This window comes from Helianthus annuus, chromosome 13, assembly GCF_002127325.2.
Source record: "Helianthus annuus cultivar XRQ/B chromosome 13, HanXRQr2.0-SUNRISE, whole genome shotgun sequence".
In the NCBI taxonomy this organism is placed as follows: domain Eukaryota; kingdom Viridiplantae; phylum Streptophyta; class Magnoliopsida; order Asterales; family Asteraceae; genus Helianthus; species Helianthus annuus.
The window spans coordinates 118,333,166-118,353,573 of NC_035445.2; the positions used below are offsets into that span (position 1 = coordinate 118,333,166).

Consider the following 20,408-nt stretch of genomic DNA (forward strand, 5'->3'; position numbering starts at 1 on the left):
ATTCAGAACTGGATTTATTTTTCATTTTTTTGGTGATGAGAATGTCAACACATATGATTGTGTTGCATATGCATAAGATTTGAAATAGAAGTTAACAGATATTTATAAGTATACAAATGGATTATTTTAGTGTCCTTTGTTCATATATTTGATTTAAAATAATGTTACATTTTGACAGTTTGTAATTCTCTTTATTCTCTTTTACCTAACAAACTTCCGGTCTAGGTATACCAAGAATCAAGATGCATCTTACTACGTATCATTGTCACGTCCTAGGTGCAACGGAAAAAGAAAAAAAAAATAGTTTTTGATTTATCGTTGGCACGTTTAAGTATCAATTAAGAATAGCATAAAACACTATGTGACTATCATATTTTGTCCAAAGAACCGCTTTACATATATCTTTGCATAATCAAGGAACTTAAACCTAATTATCTCTTAAGACATATGTTGAGATACATCTTCAATAAGTTAGTTATAAGTGCATATACTATACATCTATACATGGTTAAGTTATACAGTTATGAACCCATGCACCTAAACATCGTCACTAAAGTTCATTCATTAGCAAAATTACCACCTCAAGGATATGAATTTGGTTAGAAGACACAGAGTTAAAACATGTAAGAAGTATATATACCTAATCCCTGGACACCAGTTCATGTTTGAATATATGAAAAGTTGAGAATAATGCAAACGTGTAAATAGGTAAAAGAATTTTTAATAATAACTACTATACCAAATATATATATTGTTAATGTTAATAATAGTGGCATTCAAACAGTGGTCCATTATTTATTTTAATAACTCAAATTAAAATGTAACCAATATATTTTGAATGTGTAAATAGGTTAAGATTAGAAGCTACCAATAGAAAACAAGATGATTACAATAAAAGATCAATTTTTCTTTCCATTTGTAAGGTATGTGGGAGTTGGCCCAATTTTTATATACACATACAAACATGAACCTATTTCGACAGTATTGTTTCGAGTTCAACACACTTTCTACCTTCTAAAACACCTCTTCTCTCTCTACATCTGTGTCAGCTATACTCAAATCCCGAAAAATACACATACCGTCAAAACGAACAAAAAGATATCATGATCGCCAAAATGTCACAACATCATTACTATACAAGGATCGATCTTGAATCTCCAAATTAGCAACATGCCAGTTCACAAGGAAAGATTGGACGCATTTACACAAAACGAGTGCAGCGGGGAAAATCCACCACTCACCTTCATCCCTGCAACGCCACACAGGAAAGTGTTAAGACCAAAAGAACACGTTTTGCGTGTTTCAAAGAAAAAAGAATAGTGTTTTATGACATCCGGACACTTCTAAAGTTTGCTCACATGTTCCATGGCTGAAAGTCCGGCACTTTAGTATTGGGATGACTGCAGTAATGAACATAACCACACATAAACGCAACCACCTGAAAGAAAACAAATCAGAAACCGCAGATGCGACATCTTAAAACATTTGAAATTGATTTGGCCTGTTTAAAAACAAATGGGTTGGTTCAAGTGTTATGTTATATGTCTAACTATTCAAATGGAAAAAACAAATAAGAATAAAAAAGTAAATTGTTTTATTCAATAGTTTAGAACATTAATTAAAAAACATCTAGCTAGAAACATACTATCCCAACTGGGTCGAACAGGTCAAAAATCAAGCGAAAATGTGCATTAAATGCTTACAAACTTAAAATTTATAACAATCACCGCATCGGGCTGGTTTCTAACCTAACCGGGTTTTTTAACTGAAAGGCCCAACCGGACCGGTTTATTAACCGGTATCGAAAACCGGTTTTTAAGGCCAAAAAGACGGTTAAAAACAGGTCTACGTGCTTCTGTTTTTTGTGGCTGAAAAACTGTTTTTTTTCCGGTTTTTTACACTTAAAACTGTTTTGTTGCAGTTTTTTTAAACAAACAAATAAATAAAATACGCTTTTATTGAATACTTAGAAACTTGGACATAAACATCAAACATAAAAACGAAAATACATGGCCTCAAATCCAATAATATATATTTTTTTCCGATTAACCGGACCAGGTTTTTTACTGGTAATATTCAGTTTATAACCGGTTTTTGGACTGTTTTTTAAACCACACCCCTAGCTGGTTCCCAAACCGCCGGTTCGGTTCTAACCGAAACCGGTTTTTAAAAAATTACAATTCTGTTTTTTACCGGTTTTTTTGTAGATGTCTATGTGTATGACCTCAAATCCACTAATATATATTTTTTCCAATTAACCGGACCAGGTTTTTTACCGGTAATATTCAGTTTATAACCGGTTTTTGGACCTGTTTTTTAAACCACCCCCCTAGCTGGTTCTCAAACCGCCAATTCGGTTCCAACCGAAACCGGTTTTTAAAAATAACAATTCTGTTTTTTACCGGTTTTTTGTAGATTTCTATGTCACTATGTGTATGACCAATAGAAATACAAGTTTAGAGACTTGAGGAAACATTTGTTAAGGAGACGTACCACATTAACAAAGGATGTTATGTTCCAGAGGGCATATATACGAGCAAGGCCAGCAGAACGGCTGGGTCCTTGACTAAACAAAGCATTAATCCCAGCCGGAAACGGAAGCAATATACCAAATGGCAAAATGAAGACAACAAGAAGCACATCCACAAAGGAAATTGAATATAGTTGGAGAAGTGTAAGTAAAACTAAACTAAAATCTCCCAACAGCAGTATAGAGATCACCAACCCAACAAGATCCTGCAACAACCATTAACATATATATCTTCAGAAATCTCCACACACCATACACACACACACCTAGAGGAATATATATATAGGGTAAGGTTCATGCGAGAACCACCTTTATTGCGAGAACCAATGTGAACACAACCTAAAATAGCTAAAAAACCTAACCCCCACCCCCCCCCCAAAAAAAACTAACCACCCCCCCCCCCCCCCCCAAAACCCCCCAAGCTAAAATGCTAAAAACTAAACCCCAAAAAACCTAAAAAAATAAAAAAAATAAAAACACACAATTTTTTTTTTAAATATTTTTTACATTAAAATCGCTACTTCTAGTAGCCAAAAATAAAATAAGAACAAAAATTTAAAAAAAAAAAAATTTGGCTACTAAAAGTAGCGATTTTTTTATAAAAAATATTTAAAAAAAAAATATTGTGTGTTTTTTAGCTATTTTTAGGTATTTTGGTTGTGTTCACATTGGTTCTCGCAATAAAGGGTGGTTCCTAACGGATCCTTCTATATATATATATATAGGGTTAGGTTCATTAGTGAACAACCCCCTTTATAGTGAACTGAGTGAACTAATCCTAACCCTTTGATTATAAATACACAAGTGTAAATCAATGGTTAGGATTTGATGATGAAAATACACTAGCGTTCACTCTGGAACCCCACCCTATATATATATATATATATAGTGAAAGTGTAAAATACAATATTGCTTAACGTACGAGCGTACGCTGTGAAATTACGCATGTTGTAAAACTCAAAACCATAATCACGCATGTTATACTTATGTAATGAAGCATTTTAAATATCTCATATAAATTCAATTTAAAATGCTAAAAATTATTTTTTTTCAAATTTTTTTTGGGCATATAAAGATGTCTAGAAGCTCCCAATAAAAAATTCATTTTATGTAAAAAAAAATTACCTTTTTTAACTGTTTTTAAAGCATTCTCTTTTTATTTTTTTAGTTTTTGAAATTTTTTTTATAAAAAGGCCACTCTACCTCGCATGTATTTATATGCAAAAGCTCCGAAATTTTTTTTGAAACATGTTAAATGCACTGTTCCCCAGTTCCCCACTTTCTTTAGTGTTCCCCAGTGAACCCAACCCTATATATATAGAGAGAGAGAGAGAGCGAGAGAGAGAGAAACCTGATGGCCAACGGGTTTTGTGTTGTGAATTACGAAAGAGAAGGGAAAGAATATATCTCTCTTCTCGTTGAAGACTTGCAAGCTATTAAGATCTAAGATCCTACCATAACTCCTCTTTTGAATTATATTCTTTTCAGGGTTTCTGTGTTGAATTAAGCTTGTAAATTCTCTTGAATTGCTGGCTCGATCGTCTCTCGAGAAATCGTCATTACTGACAAAAAGAGAAGGTAGCAGATACTTATTACTCATTAGCAATTTAGCAGTAGTAGGTTCGTTGCCCAAACATTAGAACTTATTACTAAAGCCTAAATTCACCAAAACTAGATAATCCCATAATGAACATCCAAACGCCCGACATGACAAATAGCTTATCTATGTAATACATAACGTTAAAAACAGCTATATATTCATTAAGCAATAAAGTAGGGGTGAGCAGAAAACCGAAAAAACCAAACAAAACAAAACGAACCGAAAAAACCGAACCGAACCGAGCCGAATAACCTAAAAAATCTTTTTTTTAATGTTTGTTATCTATTGATTTAGGAATTGTTAGTTTTATTATTGAATGTTAAGTATTTATAATAAAAACAATAGCATGTTTATTTATCTTTGAAATAATTTATCCATTATCTACAAGAAATAACAAAATTTAACGAAAGCGGAACATTTCGGTTACGGTTACGGTTTCGGGTTTACCATAAAACCGAACCGAACTGTGCACAGCCCTAGCAATAAGCATAGAGCATGATGATAATACACTTCGTTACCTTGGGTGTTGCACCTGTTGAGTAGTTGTACCGGCATTCTCGAAACGGATATAATTAGGTTCACCAGCAGAGGATACAAGTAGTCCATATTGACAATATTCACCGCCTGTAGCTTCAAAACAAGCAAGATCCACACGTATACCATAAATCCTCAAAGTAGGATTGGCATAAGTTTCAAGCCATGTGACTACCCTACGAAACATAGCTCTGAGGCGACCCTGTCTAACCAACCGCAATTGCGCATTCAACCCAGCCACAAACCGATACCAAGTGGTAGGAGGCACAGCCTGGAAGAATAATATGATAAAATAACTAAAAAAAGTTCACACCTTGAATTTGTAAAAACAGTTGCTGGGTGAGCAGAAAACTGAAAACCCAGATTTAACCGAACCGTAAAAAAAAAAAAAGCGAACCGCACAAAGAAACCAAAAAAAAAACGAACCGAAATTTACGGCTCGTTACGGTTTTGCATTTTATGAAAACCGGAAAAAAAGCGAACCAAATAACCAAAAAAAATCATTAGCATGTTTATTTATCTTTGAAATAATTTATGCATTGCCTACAAGAAATAACAAAATTTACCATAAAAATTATATGATTTTCAAAGATTATAAAGAAAATGTCATAATAAAACATTGGAGAATAATAATAAATTAAAAGGTTAGGTTTATGTGAAAAATATCAATTAAATATGTTAATTAAATGTATATATGTGTGGGCCATCGGGGGGCAAAAGTGAAAGTGCACTAATTTTAACGTTATTTTACTAATTTCGTGGAAATAACGTTAAAAGCTGAGGACGGTTAATCATGCATCATGTGGTGGCGTTGATAGCTGAAAGACAAAAGGGTACATGCACTAATCGGTCTTTGCCCCGATTGCTGAGTGTTATGTGCCTTATGTCCAAGGATTGATGCAAAACTACTATCGAGCCGGGGGTCTCACTGGAAGCAGCCTCTCTATTCCTACGGGGTAGAGGTAAGGCTGTCTACATCTTACCCTCCTCAGACCCTACCTTTGCTAAGCTATTGGTGGGATTTACTGAGTATGATGATGATGATGATGAATTATAGTAACTTAAATGTAAATATCTAAGAAAGATTCTTAAACCTTGGATTATACTTTTTATTTTTGAATCTTATGTAAATTTGTTCAAAAAACCGACCAAACTGAAAAACCAAACCGAAGCGTTGCTATAACTGAAAACCAAACCAAACCATGCACACCAACATACCTGATTCATGAGGGTAGTGATGGTATTATCACTTTGAAGTGAGAAAGGTGCCATGTAACTTCCGTCACCACCAAACAACAAAGACAACGGGAATCTTTGGTGAAGCCGAGGGGGAAGATCACTTCTCTTTTCATCACCACCAAGAAAGAAGTCCACATAGGCTAGCATTAAATCAGATGTTGCAGCTACCTACAACATTACATAGAATGAAAACAACTGAAAACATGATTTTAGATTTATAAAACCTAATGAAACACAGTGAAGAAACTAGCCTTAAGGCCTTCATAAAGAGCACGTGAACGGCAAGAACGTAAGCAGGCATGATCATATTCGGATCTAACAAATTCACGTATTCTTTGTAAATTCATCTTTCGCCTCCATTGTTGCCATGACCATGCAAGAGGATAAGCAAGGAAAACTAGAATGCTGTAAACTGATCCTTCCCACCATTGATAAGTGGCTAAAGCGTTAATCTCATCCACAAATCTATTAAACGCCCCCTCATATCTGCAGGTTAAACATATAGAATAATCAGCCAAAAAAATAAAAAGAATGGTTAACTTTGTCCCATTTGAACACGCTTTTAACCTAAGCAGTTAATGCGGTAAAAAAATCGAATATCGGTCATGGACCGATATTTGAGATATAGGTTATCGCGATGGGATATCAGTAATTTTAATATTATGCTGAATTTCTATATATAGCAATTTAACACTAACAATTCAGTATAATCTCCTACCATTAACAACTTAACCTTTTGCAACTTGCAAAACACCAACAATTGTAGCAAGTAGGAACTCATTAAGACTTAAAACACTAAGAATTAACAAGACTTAAAACACTAATAGCAGCAAGAATAAGAACGAATAATGGTAGAACTAAGAAGAAAGGTACTGATATCAGGAAAATCAGTGATATATCGGTCAAACATCGGTGATATAACAGTCATATATTGGTCAATATCGCCCTGACCGATATTTGACAATGATATTTTACATGGGGGCCGATAACCGATATTAAATGCATAGCTTTTAACATCTATAACGGATAATAAGAAGAAGAAGAAGAAGAAACAGATAAAATGGAAAGGAATTTACACAATATCTTTCACTTGCTCTGGAGGTGTATGAGGAAGATGCCAAGGATCACTAAAAGTATTTAGACCCATAAAGTACATTCTATAAACATGACCTTGTGAATCCTCAACTCTGTTAGTTTCCATAACCTGAAAGCCAGAGGTGTAATATTAGTTTCCATAACCACTATCACGAAATATAGTATATCAAGAACTTGATTAAAACACCTCATTTAGTGATTCCAAGAAAGGGAAAGAGTGATCCATTTGAGATCCTTGTGTAGGAGCAGAGCCCGGTGACTCATCAAGCCCAACAAATTTCATTCTTGCAACGCTAAGCACAAGGGCCAACAGGATAAGAAGGCCCAAAAGAAGTAGACCGAATAACCAAGGCCCGCCAAATGTGTAAATCAACTCTTCAAGTGCTGTATAACAATTTGGCATATGATATCGGTCTGAAACACATTTGTAAGGACAAGGTGTCTCGGTTATACCCCCTGTGACAAATTGGCATTCACGAGTTAATCAATTTTATCTATCGAGTTGATATATAAAATCTATATTTATATAATCAGCAGTAACTCAATACCTCGAACTGGAACATAGAGAGCACGATGAGGAAGCTCATCAGCGGGGCACTCAAAACATAGAGATCTGTCGGATCCTGTAACATTTTTGTAGGTACCAAGAGGGCATTCCTGTATAAATACACGAGAACAAAGGGTCTCTCATCTCAAAGTTTAGAACTAATGAGATATAATATATATCTCACAAGGTGAATATAACAACACTGCTTAACAAAAATTATGGAAATATAACCAAAATGGGAAGGCACTAAAATACCTCACAAAATATCCCGTAAAGCCCTCTAGGACAAGACCTTCCAGTGATGGTTCCATTTTCTCCATCACCACCGTCATTTCCACCAAGTCCTCCCCTGTAGCAACAGCAAACAATGATGTTATTCAGAGGAAATATGGCGACCGACATTGATCTTAGATGCATATCTTGTGCTTAATGTTTCATAATCATAACTAAGTCATGTAGAAGTTGATTAGAAATAAAAATAAGAAGTAATGAGGCACAAACCCAATTGATATATTCCCTTGGACATTAGCTACTGGTTGATATACATCCCCGGTTGTAATACGTGACCAATGGAAATGAATTCGTCCACCGCCTCCACCGCCACTCCCATTTGGATAACCATAACCTCCATCACTTGAAAGAACTCCAGATTCACCAACAGACAGAGTATTTACAAACAAAAGAATCGTTCCACCAGATCCACCGCCAGAACCGCCGCCCACGTGGTATAAATCGTAGGGATTGCTGGCAGTCTTAGCTCCATAACTTCCTCCATCAGCAATAAGTGATCCATCAACACTCACACTTGATATTGGATGCTCCAACGAACCAATTACTGCATACAAATTTGTGGATTATCTGATTATGCAAAACAAGATAAATCATATATAAAAGGTAGAGTTAATTACGTTTTTTTGTCACCGTGGTTTGTTGAAAATAACCATTGCATTCCATTAGTTTAAAAATTGCCAAAACAATACCAGTAGTTTCACTTTTGTAACAATTACAGTCCACCATCGTTAACCCCATCCAATTTACCGTTAAGTTTTAGTAAAATGACTAAAATACCCCTCTATTAAAAAAGAATCTTTGTTAGGGGGGCATCTATTAAGTTTTTAGTAAAATGACTAAAATACTCCTCTATTACAAAAAAAAAAAAAAAAAAAAAAAAAAATCTTTGTTAAGAGGATAAGAAATAACAAAGATTTTATTTTATTAGAGGAGTATTTTAGTCATTTTACTAAAAACTTAACGGTAGATTGCATGGGGTTAACGAAGGTGGATTGTAATTGTTACAAAAGTGAAAGTACCGGTACTGTTTTGGCAATTTTTAAACTAATGGGTTGTAAAGGTTATTTTCAACAAACCATAGGGACGAAAAATGTAATTAACTCTAAAAAGTAAAAACCATCTGATTGGCTGGCTTGCACACACCTAAAACACCACCACCAGCAGTTGAGTCAGCAATGCTATCATTTCCGCCTCCACTACCTAGCTGACATGGCAAATCAGCATCACCATACGGAAAACCACCATCAATGCATGTCCCGTTATAACAGCCGTGTCCACCCATACCACCATAACCTCCCCCACTGCCAATCCCGTTGCTCAATAATTGGCCCCTACCAACACCTCCTGTGCAACCTGTCAAGAACCCCAATTTTCATATAAAAGCATTTAGCAACATTTTACTAAAAATGAGATCTTCCAGTTAGCTATGCATTTAATATCGGTGATATATCACCGATATATCGGTTATATTGGTCCTCGATCCCCTAGTAAAATATTGGTGTCAAATATCCGTCAGAATATCTGTACCATATAATCAGCGATATTGACCGTGATATTCGGCCGATGTTTGACCGATATATCACTGATTTTCCCGATATCAGTACATGTCTTGTTAGTTCTACCATTCGTCTTTATTCTTATTGCTTCTATTAGTGTTTTAAGTCTTAATTGTTAATTGTTGGTGTTTTAACTTTTAAGTCTTAATCAGTTACTACTTGCTACAATTGTTAGTGTTTTGCAAGTTGCAAAAGGTTAATTTTGTTAATGATAGGAGGGTATACTGAATTGTGAGTGTTAAATTGCTATATATATAAATATATTCAGCATGATATTAAAATTACAGACATCTCAAATATCGGTCCTTGACCGATATCCGATTTTTTACTGCATTAACTGCATAGCCAGTTAGTTAAATGTATTATCATATTTAGTCCGTGAGCGTACCCATCTCAGATGTGCTGACTGTACCCGTAGAGGGAACAGTAACAGTCCTTGCCCTATGAAAATGCACAACAGATCCTTTTATAAGGCCTTCGATTAGGATATCTTCAACACGACATATTTGAAGAGTAAAGGACAATGAAGCATTCACATTGCAGTCATCAGGTGGACGAAGTAGTTCTTCTGGACATTGTGGAGATTCACAGTTCAATTTAGGTGTCCTGGTATATTCCACATAATAGCATTCCATTTATTTTCAACAAAAACATTTATCCGGGTCTTTATTATGTTCCAATAAACAAAGAATAAAGTATATTAAAAATAGTAATTAACTCACCAAGCATCAGCTGTAGCATTTTCTAAAGGACCACGCAAAACAGAACCTGGACCAATCTTCAAACAACAAGAGGTAAAGGGATTAGTTAATCCATATGTATTTTGTTGGATCTAATAAACATAAAAATAATAACGATGCGGATGTTTACATTAACACCATAAAACAGTGAGAGAGCCAGTCGTTGTGCTTCAATACAGTCACCTGGCCCTGACAAGTTCAATAAACCTTGCCCACGAACCTCGAGATTTGCATTAGAATGTATTGTTGAAGACTCCTGAGAAGCAAATGTTTGATCACATAATCACAGCTCACAAGAATTCATTATATAATACAATATAGCAAATCAAGAGTCTTCTAAGTACCTTGAGAACAATAAGATTGCTTGCCTCAAGAACAGAAGTCCCCACGTTCCTATCACCTTCACCGTCAACAACCAGTTGCGAATTCCACATCAAAAACATTTTAACAGACATACGCAGAGCCCCATAAACCTGAAGGAAAAAAAAACAATCAAACAAAACCCCGCAGTCAATAAGCAAAACGGGCTGGTCGGTAACTTGTTCAGTTTAAAACAGGTTTGGTACTAGTTGGAATAGCCGAACAGGTTGCTTGCCTTGATGATAGAATTACTCATCAGCAGCTCTTCTGCAAGTACTTCAAATTCTGATAAAGGATAATGAGACAGCCCAAAGCTCAATTTACCTCCATCCAGGAGACTAATTTGGCCTTGTACCTATATGAAACACATTATTCAAAAAATATTAAAAAAAAAAAAACCTGAAAACAGATATCGTATGAATTTATATACTATATATGCTATTTTGTCAACATCAAACAACTTTAGCCCCTCAACTTTAATAATGAACAACTTTAGAACCTCAACTTTAATAATGACATGTTTAGCCCTTTAACTTTAATACTGACATGTTTAGCCCCTTAACTAAAACAACTTTAGCCCCTTAACTTTAATAATAAACAACTTTAGCCCCTCAACTTTAATGACATGTTTAGCCCCTCAATTTTAATAATAAACAACTTTAGCCCCTCAACTTTAATAGTAACATGTTTAGCCCCTCAACTTTAATAACATGTTTAGCCCTACATTACGTCAAACAACTGTAGCCCCTCAACTTTAATAATAAACAACTTTAGCCCCTCAACTCATTAATGACATGTTTAGCCCCTTAAGTAAAACATCAAACAACTTCAATTCTCGCGATTAGCTTTTTTTTAATCTACGTTTCAAACTCGCTGCAGAGCGTGGGTGGTAACCCACTACTTTTCAATTAGTCATAACAGGTTACATATACTTAATTCAGTAAAGCAAAGCCAAACGAGCTACAACTATCATGCAAAAATCATGTAGCTATTACTTGCCTGAACGCGGCTCCAAAGTAAGGGAACTGCAGCCTTAGCAAAATTTCGAATAAATACACTCGTCAAAAGAGGCTGATATGGAAATTCCATAAGAAGCGTGTCTGTGTCGGTTGTCATGTTTAAATTATCGACTATAAGGCTTCTGGGCACGGCATCATAAAAAGTTCCTGCAGCACCCGCATTTGATGGACAACCAACACTATAACCACCTGCAAGGAGTATTTGGTTAAAAAAAACATTAAGACTAATTGTGGCTAATAAGCTGTATAAATCAACAATGCTTAGGTCATACAAAGATATCAGACTATTCAAAAGACCAGAGCTATGCGCCTATGCAGCATAGTTATCGATAGCGAATAGCGACAAATAGCGATAAGGTACCTATATGCTACGTAGCGATAGCGATGAGATAGCGCCCGCTATTTCGTGTATAGCGATAAGGTAGCTAAAATTTTAAGAAATAAAAAATAGCAATCTATAATTTTTTTTATATATAATGTTAATTTTATACCTTTTAAGTATAAATTTATAAACTTAAGGACCAAATGTAAAGTAGTGAAAATAAAGGGGGTTAAATGTACAAATATACAAACTAATTTTACACTTTTTCAGTAAATTTTACAAGTTTTAGGGACTAAATGGAAACTTGTGAAAAATAGAGGGGCTAAATGTTAAAAGATATAAAGTTATTTAAAACCCTAAAGCCTAAAGACGCTGAAATAACCAGCCGCTATCTTCTTCCTGGTTTCCGGCAGAAAGCATCACCGGAGTGGTATTTTTTCGCCGGAATTAGCCGTCGGAGCCGCTATATGCTCGATATGTGGTCGCTATGCACCTCGTAGCGGTGATTGGCCGCCACGCCACGCTATTCGCAATAGTGCCCGCTATGGACGCTATCGATAGCTATGCTATGCAGTTAATATCGGTGATATATCGGTTACCGGTCCCCATGTAAAATATCGGTGTAAAATATATGCCAGAATACGGGTACCGATATTATCAGCGATATTGACCGATATATCACCAATTTTGCCGATATCAGTACGTTTCTTCTTAGTTCTACCATTCGTCTTTCTTCTTATCGTTGCCATTAGTGTTTTAAGTCTTAATTGTTAATTGTTAGTGTTTTAAGTCTTAATCAGTTCCTACTTGCTACAATATACTGAATTGCTAGCGTTAAATTGCTATATATATAAATTGATTAAATTCTACATAATATTAAAATTGCCGCTATCCCACCACGATAACCTATATCTCAAATATCGGTCCTTGACGGATATCCAATATTTTATCGCATTAACTGCATAGGACTAGAGGTCATAACAGGTAACTTTGTATGTGTCAGACTCAGACCAACCTATTTGTCAAAAAAGAATTACCTTTTTTGTAATTAATTAGCAGACAATATGATAACAAAGACCGTATCTTAACAATCATCAAATTTTAGGGTCTTAAACTTAACTCGTAACGGCAAACACTTAACTCATAACTACAAGATAGCAATATAACATAACATTCCTACCATGGACAAAGATCTTAGGGTCTTCATGCCTGCTAAACACATCGGTAGCAACTCTTCCTCCGCCCCCACCACCGAAACCATTACCTCCACACGCACTTATTTTCCCACTTCCGGTCCTGCACTTCAATACAAGAAGCTCAGTTTTAAGTCGAACTATACACCATATGTTAGTCAGACCCTTTATTTATACAATTAAGAGACCTTCACTTATTTCGAAAAAGCATAATTGATGCTACTAGACTTCTAAAACTAACTAATACAGTAATACCTACAACTTCACATGCTTACTAAAGAAGCCTTAACTAATGTAATACTTCAAACCTCTGTTGTAGTGTGCAAGAAAATAAATGCTGGCTCGGTACCGATATGTAATAAAACGTAGCATGTGGGGTCCACTATTTAACCAGGGCGCATGCACTAAGACCTAAGAAAGGACAATATGGGAAGAGCATATAACCAAACAACCTTAGTAGATATAGTAATTTTTTGCACATTAAAGATACATGCAGAAAAATATGACACGCAATGTGTAAAAGTAAAACAAGTGATCCGAAAAAGGAACTTTATAAGCAACACTAGGAACCTCATATACATGCCCAAATCCCCATACACCATACATAGCTTCATAAAAACAAGACTCCTTTAGGGGATAAAGTATATAATTGTCCAACAATCGCTCATAAAGAAAACGAAGATCCTTTGGGAATCGTTATCCGCATATAAAACATCAAGAAACATTGAACACCATAATATATTTTAGTTAAACCTCAATCTCTATTTCCTAAGTACTCTAGTTGAGTTTTCATCTTCATCTATGTTCAATAACGTTATTGGGCACCAACGTAGAGCATTACAGTTAGCACTACAAAACCTTTAATATCCTTAAGATTGCTTCTCTTTTGGCTATTGATGCTTCATGGGAGAGCATAACTTCCAATCAGCCACGCAGAAAGATTAGTAGTATATAGAACTCGAATTCTGAGAGCTAAGATATCAAGGCCCATAAGAAAATATTTCTGAAGTATTCATAGGTAAGAATAACACCAACTGAGATGTGTTGGTTATATCCAATGTAGATCTTAGAATGGATCGATCAAAACTATTAAGTTACTAAGTAATAAATACGTGGCATGAAGAGAAATTCAACAATATCACCGAAATTTTGCCGCTAAATTTATTAAATACTTTCCTAAATTTACATAACTGGCAGAAGTCATTATGCTGAAACAAAACTGATTGAATTCAATAGCTCAGAAAAAATTAGTCTAAACAAAACATCTCCTGTAATTCATGTCTAAAGTCTAAACAGTGAAAATAGGAACAGAGATCACTTGCTATCTATGCAATCTAGATAAGTTAACATTTATAATACTTGATAAGTTAAAAGTAAAAAGAATTTACATCTTATAAGCCTTGATGTAGATGCTGCCCCCGGACCCACCACCGCCCCTCGGACTCCCATCTCCGCCTTCAGCCAATAAAAGACCATTCATCTCAATACTACCGTTAACCATCACCGTTATCTTTCCACCACCACCTCCTCCATAATCCACCTCCTTACTGGTAGTCCCACCTTTACTCCCATAGTTCAACGGCTTTGCTAGGCTCGACCACGCATACGCATCACCACCCCAAACATCATCCGGAAGCTGCTCGTCATCCACCAAACACGCAGCACCTCTTCCCCCATACCCTCCACCCGCACCATCAAGTCCATAAGGTGTCCCACTAGTTTGCTCTGGTGGATCACCCGCTAAACCAGTGGTATTCACAACAGATCCATTCCCAAATACCACATTCATAGCCACTAACTCAAAAGACCCTACCGATATTCGCGCATTTTCACCTAAAGTAAAGTTACCACTAACATTTACGCCGAATTCACAACCAGCAACAAACGAACAATTCACAGTCACATTAGGAAGAACATAAAAATTCCCCTTCCCTGCTACATATATATTCCGAGTTAAATTCAAACTAGAAACAACCTTACAAGTAGTATCCAACGAACCGACTCCACCTAGGTCATCCTGACACGACGCTGACGGTGGATGCGGCGGCGGCGGAGGCGGTGCCGGCGGAGAGTAATCCTGCCGGAATAACCTCCCTAACAAGTCATCACCATAACCATCTCCATCATTCAAATCCAATATCTCATTCATCAACACAGGTTTCAACACAACAATTAACAAAACCAGTATGATAATCGAAAACAAACGCACCGCCATTACCGAATAACCGTCGAAACAGATGAGTCATCACCGCAATCGCATCGGAAAAGTGAACAGAACCGCAAAATTATCCGCTGATTTCAACTCCGATGCCTGCAAAAGCATGAATACGATTGTTTTGGCCGTTTATTCGTCAAACTACGAGTAACAGAAACCCTAGATGATGGTTTCCAGTTCAAATTGCATCGAAAAAGCGAAGAAAACCGCAAAATGAACCGCTGATTTCAACTCGGAAGCCTGCAAAAGCATGAATACGATTGTTTTGGCGGTTTATTCGTGAAATTAGAGTAACAGAAACCCTAGATGATGGTTATAGGTTCAAATTGCATCGAAAAAGTGAAGAAAACAACAAAATTAACCGCTGATTTCAACTTCGGAACCTGCAGAAGCAAGAATATGATTGTTTTTGAAGGTTTGATCGTGAAATTTGGAGTAACAGAAACTCTAGATGGTGGTTTTGGGTTGAAAAAAGTGGTGTAGGTGTGTTTTTGGTGTTAGTGTGTGAGAGAGAAGATGAAAAAGCAGTTTAGTAAATGAGATGAAGATGGTAAAGTTGGGAGATGAGGAGAGATGTTTGAATTTTAATTTTAAAAATTAATAAAATAATATATAATAATATAATATTAATCAGAGTGATACGTTTAGCATTGGTCACGTGATATGACAGGTGGATGCACACGTGAGAGCCTCGGGGAAGGTTGTAGGATACAGTTTCCAAGCAAAATTGGATTAAATAAAACTGGCGTCCAGAAAGCTGTTAACGAATTTTGTTTACGATCCATTAAATATATAGGATATTAAATTGAATAATATGCCACTAAGTGTCACATTATTTTAAAATTACTTTTTATTATGTATTCTTAGATGATATGATACGAATAGTCTCTAATGGAAGTGTTTTTTTTTTTTTTTTTTTTTTTTGGTTATTGGATTTAATCACCCTAACAATTGGCTATTGGACGCTGTGACGTTCAACTATCACTTTGACGTTCATCACCCCAAACTTAACACTTAGTGTGTTTTGTCACCATGTCGTTAACTAATCATTAACTTTTGATGTTTTTATACTTTTGGGGGTGTCATAGGGATCTTAGGAAGGTTTTAGGGATCTTTAGACACCTCCAAAAGTATAGTAACAAGCTCAAAAGTTAGTGATCAGTTAACGAAGTGGTGACATAACAAACTAAGTGTTAAGTTGGGGGTGGCGGACGTCAAAGAGATACTTGCGGGTGGCAGCGGCTAATAGCCAATAGTTAGGAGTGATAAAATCTAAAAACAGTTACTTTTTTATTATGCATTTCTATGATGGTATGAATAGTCTCTAAGACCATGCGTAGTGGTAGGTGTGAATAATGTCTCTGGGCGTTTTCCGCCATGTGGCAGTCCAGTCAGCAAGGGGCATTGTTGGGCGTTTTTCTAAAATGGGTGTAGTGTGTATGTGTGTATTATGTTAAAAAGGGGTTTAAAGAATTAAATAAAACAAAAACTAACAAAAAAGGAGATTGGTCAAGAAAAAGTGGGATATATCTGATTGGCCACCAAAATACCATTTGAGCGTGTTTTAAATCACGCTGGAGGGGGATTTTCTGCCGGATCACGCCGGCGGGGGTGAGGCGGCGGCGTTTTTGGGCGTGTTTGGGGGATCACACCGGAGATGATACCCACTATGGGTGTTCTAACCGGAGTCTAGTGGATACGTGTAAGGATGTTGAACTTGTGTAATGATGATCGATGAGTGGTGCTTGTTATCTTAGATTTGCTACACAAGTAAACATTAGTTCATCATTCATGAGAATCAGGTTTTCGGTGCTTCTCGTAGTTGTTTCATACTTCATGAGCATCCATTTGTTGTCATATCTTGAGGGTTTTTTTAGTGATGGGTTAAGATAGTTATAGCATTGTACCAAAGGTTTCGTATGTCTTAGGCTAGATCCTTAGGCTATACGGTATGGGGGTCGGCCCCGGCCCGTCGCGGGTCGGCGACGGTCCAAACACCGTGCCGCCCCCTACCGTCCCCGTCTTCTCCGTCCGAAAATGGACGTTGGCGACGACGCAAAAAGTGTGGGCCCCCTATTATAATATGACCGTTAATAAAAAAAAAATTAAATTTCTATATTTTGAATAAAGCCAAACGGCTAGATTTTTAAATTATATAAATTAAACATCCATTTTCACTATCAAACACCAAATTAACCTCCACAATTCACCATTTTCTCCTATAATTTTTACACTCTCTTCCACTACACTCTCAACCTTCTTCCACATAATTTTCATGGATCCGTTCAACAACCCGGATACTCCCAACACTCCTTCGAACAACCCGAATACTCCCACCAATCCGACCCAACCAAATGTTTTTTCGGTTCCGGGATATTATCCAACGCTAGAACCGAACCAATTCTCCCAATTTTCATCGAACGCGTTTGCGTCATTCCAACAATCGCCCAACCAATTCACTCAAATCTCCCAAAATCAAGCTCTTCAACAAATGATGATGCGGGGTGCTTGGAACTTTCCACCCGTTCAACCTCAACCGATCCCCACACCCCCCGTTCAACCCCAACCGATCCCCACACCCCCCGTTCAATCCGAAGATGATGTGGAGATTGTGCCCGAAACCCAACCGCCTAAAGGGAAAGGAAAACGAAACAAAGGGAAACAAGTAGCGGGTGATCAAGCGTCGAAACCGAAGGCGATTAAATGGACCCCAATCGAAGAAGAAGCCTTAGCCAAGGCTTTCATTGGCACTTCCGACAACCCGGTAAAAGGTTCGTATTTTTTTAAAGTTTACATCTTTTTAAAGTTTACATCTTTATAAAGTTTACATCTTTTTAAATTTATAAAGTTTACATTTTAAGTGTTATAGTTTTTTTTGGTTTAAATTTAATAGTTTTTAAGTTTAGTTTTTAATTTTTTTTAATAACAGTAGGTTTTTTTAAGTTTAGTTTTTAAGTTTTTAAATTTAATAATTTTTTAATTCTTCACAGTTAGTTTAGTTTAAGTTTTTTAATTTTTTAATTCATAACAGTAAGTTTTTTTTTTATTATTTTATATGTTGTAAGGTTTGTTTTGTTTATTTACTTTTATTTGTTTGTTTTTTTATAGGTAATAACCAACCGGGTGACGGGTTTTGGTCCAAGGTATTGACCAAGTTTCTCGCCATGATGGACCAAGGCCCGTATAGAGATATCGACTCGGTTTCCTCGAAGTGGCGAAAATTGAACTCGGCCATTAATCGGTTTTGCGAGGAGTATAACAAATTATATACAAGTGACCGTCGTAGCGGGTGGAACGACGAGGATGTGTTCAAAATGGCATTGCAAAAGTATAAGCAAAATCATGGTTCCAACTTTCCTCACGTTCGCGCGTGGATGGTTGTAAAAGACGACCCAAAATGGGCGCCCATTCCTAACGAGGTGGCGATGGCGAAACGCCAAAAAACATCGGAAACGGGTAGTTTAAGCGCCGGTGGGTCGGACGCGAGGTGTCACATTAACTTAAATGATGACGCCGACTATGACGAAGACGAGTATAACGTACGTGAACCCGACCGTCCACCGGGCCGAGACAAAACAAAAAAGGAGCGGGCCAAGGGAAAAGGAAAGGAAACGGTGGACCCGAACATGGTTGAGTTTATGGAACACCTAAAAGTGTACAACGACATCTCGGCCCAAAAGTCGAAGGCGAAGGAGCGGGCCGTCCAAGAAAAAAGTCGTGCATCGGACGAGAAGTTAAAAGAAAAGGTCCGATTGTCGAATGAGAAACTCCGAATCTCCGGTGAAAAAATTCGGCTTAGGGAATGGGAAATAATGATGATTAATGTCGAGAACGAACCCGAGCCGAGACGTTCGATGTTGAAAAAACTACAAGACGACATCATGAAAAAGCATCAAATTATTTAACTTTATGTTTATTTTTATTAAGTCTTTTTTTTTAAGTTTATGTTTTTTTTTAATATTTATGTAATGTGGGTTTAATATTAATGAAAATATTTTATTAGTATATTTGTCAAATGTTAAAAAAAATAAAATAATAAAAAAATAAAAAAAACATAAAAAGTGGTGAAGGACTATGACTAGGATCATCCTACCATGCCTTCTAGTTTTGGAGGATGGACCATCTTAGTGAGGATTGTGACGTGTCGCCTACGTGGCGGACCATCCTCCAAGGATGGTCCATCACCATACCATATAGTCTTATAATTAGTTTGTTATAAATATAGTCACATCATGTTTAATGTTCATATACTTTCATTTTGGATATTCTTTCACTTGAGCATTGAGATGCTTATGCTACAAATTACACTGTTAATGGATCTAAACAAAAAGTTTAGGTTGGTAAATATTTAGAAGTTGGGTCCTAATATTAATACATAGCAAAAACTTATTTACACATGGTGTATACGGGCCGTATACAGTTATACAGTCCGTATGGAATGAAAAATACTGACAAAGTCTGTGCCAGCCCGTATACACCATGTGTAAATAAGTTTTTGCCTGGTCGTATAACTGTATTTAATGGATTTAAGGTGTCAATCACACGAGACATTTTACAGTCGTTAGGTGGTCAAATCTTTCTAAAAGTAGAAAAAAATAAAACTTTAACAAGTAACAAAGATTGAAGAACAAAAAAAACGTGTCGTATGACTGTAATAAAAAGGAAGGGTGAGGCATTTGATGAGAGTTGTAAGGAGAAGCGTTTTAATCACTTGTTTTCAACGGGGATGTAATGCAATGATTCTGCTCGTGGTCGGGCTTCCAATGCTTACACAGGGTGATTAACAACGCTTATATGAATACAAACCAACTGCTTTGTCTTGAGTCGTCGGGAAAACTTTTTCCTCAGGGGAGGGTGAGTAGTATGAGTCTGAGTCCACTGTGGTTCGTGAATGTTTCGAATCATCATAGAAGACGTGTCGGGTTCTGCTAGAAGAGTATCAGGATTTTGTTGGTTTGTTTCCAGGTAGGGTTTAGAATGTTTGAAGTATTGTTGGTTCAATACCAACTCTTCTGAAAGACAAAAATACAACGTTCATGTATCACAAGGAATGACCGATCTAAGGCAGAGAACCTGATTTAGATACACAAATTCATCACCGGTTTCTACAGCACAAGCACATACACAATTTGTTGGAAGAACCCGACACGTCTTCTGCTAGTTACTC

At 36.4% G+C, this 20,408-nt stretch overlaps 2 protein-coding genes across 2 annotated transcripts; one reads left to right on the forward strand and one right to left on the reverse strand.

Annotated features, from left to right (window-relative positions):
* Nucleotides 1-883: 883 nt before the first annotated feature.
* On the reverse strand, nt 884-15,799 carry LOC110899094. Its single transcript, XM_022145971.2, has 21 exons — nt 14,415-15,799; nt 13,014-13,129; nt 11,492-11,700; nt 10,728-10,847; nt 10,477-10,605; nt 10,263-10,388; nt 10,115-10,170; nt 9,781-9,998; nt 8,980-9,189; nt 8,047-8,380; nt 7,801-7,894; nt 7,547-7,655; nt 7,186-7,454; nt 6,980-7,107; nt 6,155-6,389; nt 5,883-6,071; nt 4,649-4,935; nt 3,882-4,092; nt 2,494-2,736; nt 1,359-1,438; nt 884-1,249 (listed from the first exon to the last, which is right to left on the reverse strand). The coding sequence occupies exons 1-21, from the start codon at nt 15,239-15,241 to the stop codon at nt 1,102-1,104; spliced, it is 4,338 nt and encodes a 1,445-aa protein (XP_022001663.1). The 5' UTR covers nt 15,242-15,799; the 3' UTR covers nt 884-1,101.
* A 1,609-nt stretch (nt 15,800-17,408) lies between these two features.
* On the forward strand, nt 17,409-19,146 carry LOC110901554 (glutathione S-transferase T3-like). The gene is made up of 2 exons (XM_022148374.2): nt 17,409-18,012; nt 18,350-19,146. The coding sequence occupies exons 1-2, from the start codon at nt 17,517-17,519 to the stop codon at nt 19,144-19,146; spliced, it is 1,293 nt and encodes a 430-aa protein (XP_022004066.1). The 5' UTR covers nt 17,409-17,516.
* Nucleotides 19,147-20,408: the final 1,262 nt, after the last annotated feature.

Bases quoted from the DNA above. Each gene is read 5' to 3' on its own strand.
- LOC110899094 (XM_022145971.2), bottom strand. From the start codon at position 15,241: ATGGCGGTGCGTTTGTTTTCGATTATCATACTGGTTTTGTTAATTGTT. The intron at 9,999-10,114 runs GTGAGTTAATTA...GGAATATACCAG, and splicing joins AATGCTACAGCTGATGCTTG to GACACCTAAATTGAACTGTG. The intron at 6,390-6,979 runs GTAAATTCCTTT...TTTAACCTGCAG, and splicing joins GAGCAAGTGAAAGATATTGT to ATATGAGGGGGCGTTTAATA.
- LOC110901554 (XM_022148374.2), top strand. From the start codon at position 17,517: ATGGATCCGTTCAACAACCCGGATACTCCCAACACTCCTTCGAACAAC. The intron at 18,013-18,349 runs GTTCGTATTTTT...GTTTTTTTATAG, and splicing joins TTCCGACAACCCGGTAAAAG to GTAATAACCAACCGGGTGAC.